Genomic DNA, 12092 nt, shown 5'->3' with positions numbered 1-12092 from the left:
CCCACATTTGTGTATTAAAAAAAAAACTTTTTTTTGGTTTAGTGTCATTTTCTAATCTTAAATGTTGTGCTTTCATAAGTTGATGAGTTGTTAAAAAAATAATGTACATGACGTGTTTGACTTAGTGAATTGAGTCACTAAGTTTTATAAAGTATGTTTATTTGTTGAATTGTTTGATTTTATTAGTTCAGTTATATTATTTTATATTGCATTCAATTAAATTATATAGCAAATGCTACTTAGCTCAGGTCAGTTCAGTTTGATTCAGTTCAGCTAAAATTAGTTAAATTTGATACATTTGAAATTAATACAGTTTCATTATTTTCCAATTAATCCCAATTTACTTGGTTCAGATTACAAACATATTCAATTCTTTACAGTCCAGTTATGTAAAAATAAATAAATAGTAATAATAACATATGCTTTTTTTTCTTTTTGTGAACTTGCTCTTGCAAGGTGTTTGTATTTTTCCTACTAGCAGCTTCACTTGCATGGCGAAGAAAAATTAATTGATATTCTCAAAGTTGAGCTTGTAAGCTTGTGGTGTCTGGTGAGCGTTTTGTGATTGTAGCTGAGTAAAAAAAGAGAAATCTATGAGAGAGCACTCACACTCGATGGGTGAAGCAGTCTTGTCCTTGAAAAGGCAAAGGCAGCCCTTAGAATTTCAGAAAGAAATCAAAGTGGCGCACTTTTCAAGTATTTCTGGTTTTGATTTGACAGCAGCTGCTTCATGTTGTTTTAGTGCTAATTACAACACTTAAAACATGCTTGTGGGTGAACTGGAAATAGTTTCTGGAGAGTTTCTTTGAGAGTAAGTAAATCTCTGTCAAAGATTGTATTATGAATTAATGATGTTTTACAGCTATTTGAGCTCAATTTTGCCCTGATGAGGCTTAGCTTACCACTCCACTGGTGATTTAAGACGCTGCTTTTAGTTTAACAGCTCTCACCTTTTACTAATCTCAAAAGGGTCTACTTGCTTCATTGATTAGCATGACATGAGCAACTGCAAACTCCAGTCATGACAGAATCAAGTCATTGAAGCAGCTGGTAGTGAACTCTGTCATCGGTTCAGCATGTTTGAGTCTTCCTAAGCTAACAGAAGAAAACTGAACAAGCCAAGTGGCTTTTTTATTGAAAAGTAGCTTGCGTCATTTAAAAAAAGACATTTAGAAAATTCTTGATGAATAAAATGCAACAATGCAAATCGTACATTCAGTTTTACATATCTGTAAGAACGATGTAGCATGTAAGAACTCCATGTTTATAATAATAGTATAAGAACAGATTTCAAAATAATTCTTCTAGCCTTCCTGCTGTGAACAGTCATCATACATATTAGTAGATGTCATATTCCTCTGCATGTATAAATGTTGTGATAAATAAGAGTTTAAAATATCGACAAAATAGAGTTCAATATGTGATATTTTTACATCATCTTACATTAGCAGTTAACATAATTAATGTAGCTAGCATGAAAACAATATCAGTCTCTGTGTGCAGCTCTAAATAAAGCAAAGGACCTGTGTTGTCATGCCATTATATTATCTCGAACATAACTAATGACAATTCTTTGTTTACATTTATGATTTCTGTGTCTCTACCTCTGTGCCTTGGCGATAACGTCTGACATTTTTAGCCAGATTGTCTGTCGTGTAAACAGGATTCATATAAAACATCAACCTAATTTAGTTTGTGACAGGTGCCGAATATCAAAAATTCTGATTAAATCATTTCTATCATTCGTTTCTGCGTTCAAGAGATAACATCAACATCTTTATTAATTCTGGCGCTTGAAGCAGTTAACAAAGCATTATGGGAAAAAGCCTGGCTCAGTCCTATGCTAACAAAGTAACTGTGGATGCTAACTAATTATTGTATTTTTGTCTCTATGCCTCTTTAGCTTTACTTAGTTTATAATTCAGACTGAAAGCATGAAGATTCAACTGCTGTGTCTCTCCCAAAACTTCAGAAATAAATATTTGTTCATACTGACACCTTCTTTGTGGTTCTCATGTGGGCCTTCAATAAATTTAAGGTTTTGTGTTTTGTTCACCAAGTCTAATTGTAGCATTGCAGGAATTCTTTTTCACTCATCAGTGAAATCTAAAATCCATTTTCTCAGTTTTCCCACTACTTAACAGGATACAACGATTCGCCGTCGTCCTCCATCCAAGCCTACGGAGCTCCTGTTGCACTCATAGCGACATTAATCCGCAAGGAGAGTTTCAACCTTGAGCATCCAGCTCCTGTTATTTCTAAGTCCAATAAAATGTGTTGGGTGGAAAATTCATGACTATGCTAATCTGGCTCAGGTGGGTCAATTCTGTTAGTGGGTCGTGAATTTAAAACCAGTTGTTTAACGGCCTTGGCTTTGCCGCGGCAACTTCTTAATGCTCGCTGGGCTTCTCAGCAGCTGTCAGTCTACTTTATTGTCCGGTCTGCACCCGTTCTGACCTTGTTTGCATACAGCCTGAGTTAATGGATTGTGACAAAAAGCAGCTTTTGCATGCGCTCATTATACAGTAAACACACAGACAACTGCTTGTGTTTTAGAGCACACATAAACAATCCATTTGCATTTAGATGAAAGATGACGAACATAAACTCGGGTCCAGAATGAAAAAATAAATAAATAAATAAAGGAAGGTGGTGAAAGCACTTTTATTCATGGCGGCTGCAACAAGACGCTCACTGCTGAATATCAGGAGTTGGAGCGATAACAGGAGCGTGATTTAAATGGATGATAAAGACGGTGATTCCCGCAGGTGCTGAACGAGGCCGTGGGGGCCATGATGTACCACACCATCACCCTGACCAGAGAGGACCTGGAGAAGTTCAAGGCGCTGCGCATCATCATACGCATCGGCAGCGGCTACGACAACATCGACATCAAGGCTGCCGGGGAGCTCGGTGAGGCTGTGGAGCACAAAGAGGCCGGTTACCGGCGTGCAGATCGAGGCCGTTCAGCATAACGCAGTAATTATATGCCAAAAGTAATGAAAACGGGAAACGAGAAAGCAAGCATGGCCTATCCGTGCGCGAGGAGGGGAACAATGGCACAAATGATTCAAAGTGGATAAAGAGAGTTCGCCTTTTCCTCAGGGTCAAACCAAACTCTACTGGTTATGTTAGCTTAACATAAACAACATGTGTTGTAGAATTTATTTACTGTCTGTAAACATGATGGAACCACAGAGCAGCTGCTTTAACTCAGGAAATCCTCTTTATTCTCATTTGGCCCCTGTTTGGCATGAGAGGCGGATTTAGTGTGATATCCTGATTAACGTTGCTGCTGTGTTTCATCACATTGGCGTGGATTTCTTACTGTGATCATCTTTCAGGTAGTTGCTTAGTTTGTACTGTTTTGTTTTGTTTTTAGGGTTTTTAACGTTGCTGTTACACATTTCTTCCCCATATTTGAATGTTTAATTACTGAACAGGAAACACATTTTAACTTTAAATATAAACTGTAGTGTAACCTATTAAATGTTTTCGAATGATTATTTCATTTATTAGGTTGTGGTTTTGGCATTTTTGTAATCACTGGTATTCAGATTCTTGCATTGCTCTGCAGAGTCTGGACACATTTTGGCACATTCTTGTTAGCAAAAAAGCTTTATTTCATCGACATCGGGCAATTTTCAAACATAGAAGGCCTGGTTAAGATCATGCCACAGCATTTTAATTTAAATTTTAACCTGGACTTTGACTAGACCATTTCCAAAACCAGCTTTCAGAAGCAGCAAAGCAGTCCAAATGCCGTAACACTACTACAACTATGTTTTGCTGTTAGCCTTATGTTATTTTTCATTTACTCTGGTGATTTTTGACATTAAATATGCAAACTCATTTGATGATCTGACATATAGTATGACAAAAACAAGAACAAAAAAAGCTGAAGTCTTCAAGAGGGCAAACACTTTTTAACAGAACTGTAGATTATATTTATTCTAGTAGGTAATATCATGGCAGTAGACATTTGTGCATTTGTATTTTAAGTCTCATCATTACTATGTGCATTCCTCTGTCTATCCTCCTGCAGGCATCGCAGTGTGTAACATTCCTTCAGCGGCTGTAGAAGAAACGGCAGACTCAACGCTTTGTCACATCCTTAACTTGTACCGGCGAAACACCTGGCTGTACCAGGCTCTCCGGGAGGGCACGCGGGTCCAGAGTGTGGAGCAGATCCGGGAGGTGGCGTCGGGGGCGGCCAGGATCCGGGGCGAGACACTCGGTCTCATCGGATTTGGTAAGACTCTGAAGAGTCTCTCTCCAGAAAGAGACTCTTTCTCCATACATAAAACATACATAAAAGACATGTTTTATGTACGTATGTCTTAAAGGAGAAATATGTTTTCCTGAATCATAGAGTCCTCCACCTTTGACTCTTTTATGCCAAGAACCTTGTTGCTTATAGGCTGATATATTTTTAATGCAGCAAGTTGTGCAATTTCTGCATCAATTTATGGAACACGTTTTTCATCCAAATAAATGAAAACAAAAAAATCAAGACCTGTAAAAAAATTCACTATAAAAAGTCAAATAAATTTGCAGATATCAATATGGACGTATTAAGAACTTGTAGTAGTTTTTAGCACAATCTGAACTGTAGATAAACTGTAATATGTTTTGGGGGGTTTTTTTCAAAGAAAATGTCCTTTCTCTGGAGTTTATTCATCAAATTAGTCAATTAAGTTTTACGGTCGATTAAAGTTTAGAAATGTGTTTCACCTGTAGCATTTTTAGAAAAATTAGGTCAAATTTTGGACTTTTTGCCTATATTTTTGCAAAATATGTGCAAAAAGTCACATATATTTACTAGCAACTCAAACAAATCCTATGAGTGTCTATTTTAGTTTCTTAAATAAATTAATTTTTCATAAATATGAATACAGACACGTTTCTCTTAGTCCTCCTCAATATAGGAAAGACGAGAGAGTGTCTCATTCGTGGAAGGGAGACGCGTGTTCATCCACACACACGACATTTCACCACTTTGGGCTTCTCTCCTCCTCGCCTCCATCAGGGCGCACAGGCCAGGCGGTGGCCATGCGGGCCAAGGCGTTTGGCTTCAACGTGATCTTCTACGACCCTTACCTGCAGGACGGCTTGGAGCGCTCACTCGGAGTCCAGCGGGTCTACACGCTGCAGGATCTGCTGTACCAGAGCGACTGCGTGTCCCTGCACTGCAACCTGAATGAACACAACCACCACCTCATCAACGACTTCACCATCAAACAGGTGCGACTCTAGACGGACCCCTCTGTCTTCCGCAGGACCCGGGTGATAAATAAAACAGGAAACAATATATAAATACAGCTGGCGATTTCCTGGAGAATCTGCTACGGGAATCTTTCCGTGTTGTTCAGCCGTCACCTTTTCTTCTTCTTCTGTTGAATATCAGAAGCAATCACACGAAAAGAGACACTGATGAGACGTGTGGGGGTGGATAGAATATGTCGCTTCTCTTCATTTATAACTTTGAGGTCAGTGTGATCCAGGTGCCTCCAAAAAGTGTGGGTGTAAGATTGCAGTGTGGTCTTCAAGCTCTTCATGCATAACAAGTTGCTCTCAAGTTGTAAGAATGTAAATCTAACAGCAGAGATTTTTCTAGGTTCTTAGAAATTATATTTTTGTAGTTACCAAACATTTATTCCCAGATATTACCCTGTGAAGACTGCGTAGTCGGCTTCAAGAACATGTAGTTATGTTTTATGTTCTCATATTTATACTTACCTGCCAACAAGCAAGGTAGTTAAAAACCAAAGAACGTCTCTGTTCAGCAATGGATGAGGGGTATATAAGCAATGCACCTTAACCCTAAAATACAATTAGTTGTGTTACGTTTTGTAACTGTGAAATGCAATGCCGCTGTTGTACACAAAGTGTTTTCATCTGTGATGAGTGCAGATCTTATTCTGAGTCCTTTTTGTCTCCTGCTGCCTACTGCTGCCACCTAGAGGGTATAAACCTCACAGCAGCGTTTAAGGTTCAGAAAAACCTGGCACCTTGTTTATCGCCCAGGACCATATCATTTATAATAACTAATAATGACTAGACCCCAATAAATCAATCTAACTGTGTGAAATGTGAACAGAATAATAGTGTTTTAAAAAAAAACCAAAGTCATAGGAAAAAATTACTTGTGTCTACTGCCGGGTTGAGCTAAAACTCTCCTGTTTTGTTGTTTTGTGTGTTTTTAGATGCGCCAAGGGGCTTTCCTGGTCAACACGGCACGGGGAGGCCTTGTGGATGAGAAAGCTCTGGCTCAGGCCCTCAAAGAAGGCAGGATACGCGGCGCTGCAATGGACGTCCATGAGTCTGAGCCTTTCAGGTGCGCCTCATCTTCTAATATCTGTTGCTTATTTCTTTGTATTTCCACCTACTTTTTATTCGTTGCCGAACAGTTTTTCCCAGGGCCCTCTCAAAGACGCCCCCAACTTGATCTGCACACCCCACACCGCCTGGTACAGTGAGCAGGCGTCGCTGGAGATGAGAGAGGCCGCTGCCACGGAAATCCGCAGAGCAATCACCGGTACGGATCCCCGTTCTTGATCTTTCCCAATCTGCTGCGAGTTTCCGTCTCCTGACTCAGCGAAACTCAATCCTCCCACGTGCAGGTCGTATTCCCGACAGCCTGCGAAACTGCGTCAATAAAGAGTTCTTCGTGACCACGGCGCCATGGGGGATGATGGAGCAGCAGCCCCAGGTTCACCCAGAGATCAACGGCGCTGCCTACAGGTAGGAGGTTTTCGCACTTCAAGCGGTGAGCACTTTTGCGCCGTCTCAACTTATGCAGTAGTGCGGCTGGGGCGGTCTGAAAAGTTTGTATTTGTGTTTGTGTGAATTCAATTTTTGTGTTTTTGGCCCAAATGAGCTTGTTAAGTCTAGGCTGTGCGCTTCCCAGTCTCTACATTGTCTCAACCAGCCTGAACTGCTTCTCTCACACAGCCGAGTGAACCAAACCATGGTACAGGCCATAGCAACGGGGGGAATGCAGGACAAATTATATACCTAATTCTCTACCAGGTAAATGAATTCAAAAGAAAGATTCTTAATGAAAACAAAACCCTGCAGAGTGCTGTAACCTTGTTCTCCTTCACCCGCTAACCTACTCGCCCAGTGACTGCACCCACCGCCCTCCACCCTGTTTCCCCAGCTACCTCTCCACCTCCCACCCCTCAACAGGAACCAAAGCACAACTCATGTTTCCATCTAATGTTGGAGGGGTTGAAAGGGGAAAGAGAAACAAGATATGGGCTACGGACAGTTAGCTTGAAGTGTTATTTACGTTTCTTGCATTTTGTTCTGTTTACAGCCACAAACTTCAATGTTGTTATCAGGATGGTTTCTTTTGACTTTGTGCGATAGAAAAGTGGTGCATGATTGGAAAGTGGTGGCAACCCCCCAAAACATTAGGGGTGTAAATGTTTTCAGCCGCATCTCTAACAGCTCATTCTGCATAAACTGCTACACAAACTAACATGCAAATGAAATAAATAAAATGCAAGACAATTATGCAATAAAAACATAAGAATTAAATAAACAATACAATAAGATAATAATAATAGGGGCACAGCTCCATGAGCTTTGTACATCAATTCTTTTTTTTTGGTCTAATGTAAAATGGCTCCAGATTAACCAGATTAATTAGTGTAATTCAATTACATTTATTTTAATACCTGGAAAAGTTTGAATTAGATTACAGGACAACTTTCACTAGACCACTGTAAGACTTAAATACAAGTCGCTCTTGAATTGTTGCCCAACTGGAATCTCACCTTTTTTTTTTTTTGCAGCCTCTCAAAATTTTTTGTCCAATTCTTTTTCCCAGTTTTTAGCCTTCAGCCTTTACTTTCCCCTCAGCATGATGCTGCCAACTCGCAACCTTACACTGAGGCTTTTTGTTCTTTATTGTTCTCTCAGGCCTCCACAAAAGAGTTGTACATAACACACAAGTGGACTTTGTTTACTGATTAGGATTTCATGCAGGGGTATCAGAGTTAAAGGGGGCTGAACACAATTTTTCTCCACTTCACAAACATGTTCTACTACATCAAGTTTTTAGTTGTGACAAATGTGAAAAAGTTCAAAAAGATGAACAAAACTAGGGATTTTGTGGTGAAATTGATATGGCAAAAATACATTTTAACATTTGCTTTTCACCCTTTTTACACATTGTCCTGAATGCTTCAATGTTTTTAAGACACTGATTGCCTTTACGTGCCTCTTTTTAATACGTGACGTTTTATGTTAGACCAAGTGCTGTTTCCTGATATGATAAAAATGTCAGAAAATGTGAAGCATTTTGAAATACAGTAAACAAGCCTGTGACTTAATTGTATTCTTGCTGTGTTAATCCAATAGAGTGGATGTTATAGGTTTAAGGTTGATTTTTTTTTGTGCTTTAGAAATAATCAGTTAAACCTCAAAATTTCAAAATCTCACCATAGCAACCTTTTAAATACATCTCTATATGTAATTAGGACTCCCTTAAATCTTCCTTTGTTGGTTTTATTAACATCACATTTATCCCCAAATCATTTACAATAGAATAGAATGGGGAAATGTAGGTTTATGTACATTTTACTAAAAGAGATGATGACAGATAGCACAGGGCTTGATTTTTTGCTTATACTTTATTAAAACAGTTTAATTTTGTTTGAAACTTGCAGTTGGTTCAAAATCCTTTTCAGACATCCTTCACTGAAACAGACAACGGCCATTACTGGGAACGTTTTACATTATTTTCTCGTCACCACAAAAGTTCCAGTGTGTACGTTTCCAGTGGTGTTTTGTTCATTCCGCTTGTTCACTTTCAGATTTCCTCCTGGAGTGATGGGCGTCGCACCCGGCGGGATAATTGGACCTATGGAGGGATTGGTGCCTGGGGGCCTGCCCATCGCCCACACGCTCCCCCCGGGCACCCATCCGTCACAGGCTGCCTCCCCGCATCAACCCTCCAAACACGGCGACCCCATGAGAGAGCACATGACTGAGCCGTAGTAGGACCGCCGCCGGAGCAGACGAGGGTCACGAAACCAGTGTAAAAACCAAGGATCCGACCGAGTCAACCCATCCAAACATAAGCTTGACTTCAGCCATCTGGACCTACCAGCAAACTGCCTGTGGGGCAATGTGTTACGCACTCTTGTTTTTTTTGTATGAAACCACTAAACCCACATGAGGACAGTGGACGACGGTGCACGCCTGAGCTGCCACACTAAGATGGGACTGAGCGACTGTCAAACTCCTGCGCAGAAGATCCAAACTCTCTCCCCGTTTCAGATTTGATTTTGTCTCCCGATTGGGGGAAAAAAAGTGACATTTTTCTTTATATTGTTACCATTCCGTCCATATTATGGAGGTTTCTTCTGACTTCTGGGATGTGTTACCAGGAACTAAAGGCAGAACAGAATCCAGATCCCCGTCCTCCCTGGACCGTGTCAAGCCTAATTTTCCCTTTAGTTTTTTCTTTTTTCTCCACACTTCTGCTCAAATACATGTTTTTGTTTTACTCCATTCTGTATGATTAGTTTTCTGTGCTTTTGTTGAAAATCGGTATCTGTTTTTTCTGTTATTCAGTCTGTGAAAAACTCGAGGGTTTACAGTCATGTTTTAGCAGACGGGAAAGATCAGGAGTTTCCTCGATCTAAACTCTAATTTTACCTGCCTCAGTTTGTGAAGGGTTGTGCCCCCAGAATTGTGCCCCCAGAATGTAAAGAAACGTTAGGAGAAAGCAGATGTGGGATAACATTTGGATTTATGAGGTAGGAACGACCCTTTTAAACCAAAAAGAAAAAAAGAAAAAAAAGAAACACAATCGGGAAATAGCATTAAAATGAGATGTAATCTTTCAACATACCTTGGATGTTTGCTTGTTATGAACACAATATTGTATGTTGGCATCCAAAGGACCTGATTTGCATGGCAGCAACACACTTGCGAGATATGAATGCGTCGGGCTGAGGAGGGGGAATCCAAACGGGAAATGTCTTAACTCAGGAAAAAACAAAAACATCAAATCTGAACAGAACTAGATGAAACTCTGGATTACTGCTTTTCTTTCTCCATTGTGGTATTTTTTTTTTTTTTATAAATCAAATGTACATTTTTTTTTCTTTTTTGATGTTGGAAGGTTTTCACTCCTGTTAGATTTGTATTGCCTTGTTAAATGTTCATATAAATGTAGCCTGATGTGGCTGACCTCGCCCTCGCTCGCTCCCTCTCATAGTTCCTCCTTTGTTTTCCCTGCTGTGATGAGAGCCAGATGGGGTTCCCGGAGGCTCTGTGAACAAGCAGCGGCCACATCCATCCATCCAACCATCCATCCATCCATCCATCCGTCTATCCATCTATCTATCCATCCCCTCAACACCAGGACTTTAGCAAGATGTGGCTGCTAGCAGATTGTTTGGTTTTTAGTGTGAGTATTTGTATTTGTTTCTTGTATAAGGTGAACATATAGCATACAGTGCAGCTGGAACCAATAAATAAAACTTACTGTTCTGATTTACGATTGGCCATTATTATTTTTCTTTACACCATAATTCAAAAGGTACTTTAAATGCTATGAAGCTTCGAGTTTTATTCAAGTGAGATCGAAACACATCTATTCGTCACAGTTTATATTTTTTCTTCCCATTGCTTGTGTCTGGAAAACTTTGGAACTGAATGTAAAGATATTTAAACTCGTTGACATTAAATCGTGATCCCCAAAAATATTTCCTGAATTCATAAAGCAGTTAATTTCTCAGAGTAATGTATTTGTGGCACAGCATCTTTTGTCTGGTTTATTAAAATAGCATTATGTTCCTCTAAAGATGCAGATTTCTTTACGCCCTCTAGTGGTCAGAAGTTGGCATTGCAGATTGGTTTGTGAATGACTGCCTGCTGTTATAAATTGCATCCTTAAAATACAGTGGTACATTACACTATATTACCAAAACAAGTCACTCAGCTGCTTCCTGACAGTTTGAAGTCTTCTTTAAAGGTTTTCCAAAAGGTCTAGGAGAGTTTTTATGGACATTTTTGACCAGTCTTTTGGGAGCACATTTGTGAGGTCAGACAATGTTGTGGGACGAGTCCACGCTATTGGGTTAAGTTCAGAGCTCTTTTCAGTTCAGTCAAGTTCTCAAACACCAAACTCTGTCATCCATGTCTTATGGATGTAGGAACAGGAAGGCGACCATCCCTAAACTGTTCACACAAACGTGGGGGTCATGAAATTGTTCATTGTTGTTAGGATCATGAAGCAACGCCAATGATTTGCAACCCTGGTCCTCAAGGTATTTCCTTGTCAGTACCCCATCAAGAGGGGCAGAAGCCTTTTAATCACCAGTTTAAGTCAGGTGTGTGGTAGCAAGGAAACACGTTAAACATGCGGTACAGTGGGCTCTGAGGAGCAGCGTTGAGAAATAATGCTTTATACCATTGCCTCCAACACCTTGATGATGTCAGGCTTCCATGCAGACTGTTAGAAAATAGCAGTCCATTCACAGAAAACCGCAATTCTCAGGCCGTCAGTTCATCTTAAGGTTACATGAAGTCAGTAGCTTTAACTCTACAGGAGGTTGGTGACCTCTGGACACAACGCAACCCAGCATCCCCTGACTCTGCTCTGAGGTTTTGGATAACTTTGCTGCCGAGCTGCTGTCGTTCTCAATCCCCTTCCACTTTGTCATGCTGCCTACAGTGGGCTGTGGAATCTTGTTGGGAAGGTTTCTCGGTGGCGAACGACGCCCTTACCATCTTCACAAAGTCTTTTTCTTTTGTTCTATAACTGATTTAAGTATTTGGCATCATAACAGATTGCTGTCTGAGACATACACTGCACAAGGAAGCAGTGTGTTTAAGAGGTAGTCTCAAATTATATCCAAGAATGTTGCTCCATGTAGAAGCATTTTGCTCGTGTGAGTTGTCTGAAGCTTCCACATGAGCTCATCATCTGAACTTTCTCAAATTATTGAGAAGCAATCTTTGTGTATGTGAACTTGTAAACCTGAAATAACAAAAAAACAAAACTTTTAATCATTTTGAAACAGGAAAAGTGTAGTCTGATTTAATGTGAAAGACAAAGAAAACTTTTC

General features: G+C 40.0%; 1 protein-coding gene across 3 annotated transcripts in view; it reads left to right on the top strand.

Annotated features, from left to right (window-relative positions):
* ctbp2a (C-terminal binding protein 2a) overlaps positions 1–10519 on the top strand; it is a 70110-nt gene extending 59591 nt beyond the window's left edge. For 2 of the 3 annotated variants that reach the window (XM_028006406.1, XM_028006407.1), the window contains 7 exons: positions 2769–2913; positions 4046–4252; positions 5030–5244; positions 6207–6337; positions 6411–6538; positions 6624–6744; positions 8826–10519. In XM_028006406.1, coding sequence (XP_027862207.1) covers positions 2769–2913; positions 4046–4252; positions 5030–5244; positions 6207–6337; positions 6411–6538; positions 6624–6744; positions 8826–9009 — 1131 coding nt within the window. In that variant the 3' untranslated portion in view covers positions 9010–10519. Of the gene's footprint in view, positions 1–2768; positions 2914–4045; positions 4253–5029; positions 5245–6206; positions 6338–6410; positions 6539–6623; positions 6745–6954; positions 7033–8825 lie in introns of all 3 variants that reach the window. The other variant, XM_028006408.1, reaches the window with a different exon arrangement.
* The last annotated feature ends 1573 nt before the right edge of the window (positions 10520–12092 follow it).

This window comes from Xiphophorus couchianus, chromosome 22 (genome assembly GCF_001444195.1).
Source record: "Xiphophorus couchianus chromosome 22, X_couchianus-1.0, whole genome shotgun sequence".
NCBI lineage: Eukaryota > Metazoa > Chordata > Actinopteri > Cyprinodontiformes > Poeciliidae > Xiphophorus > Xiphophorus couchianus.
The sequence above is the reverse complement of the archived record's forward strand: the minus strand, read 5'-3'. Positions and strand labels throughout refer to the sequence as shown.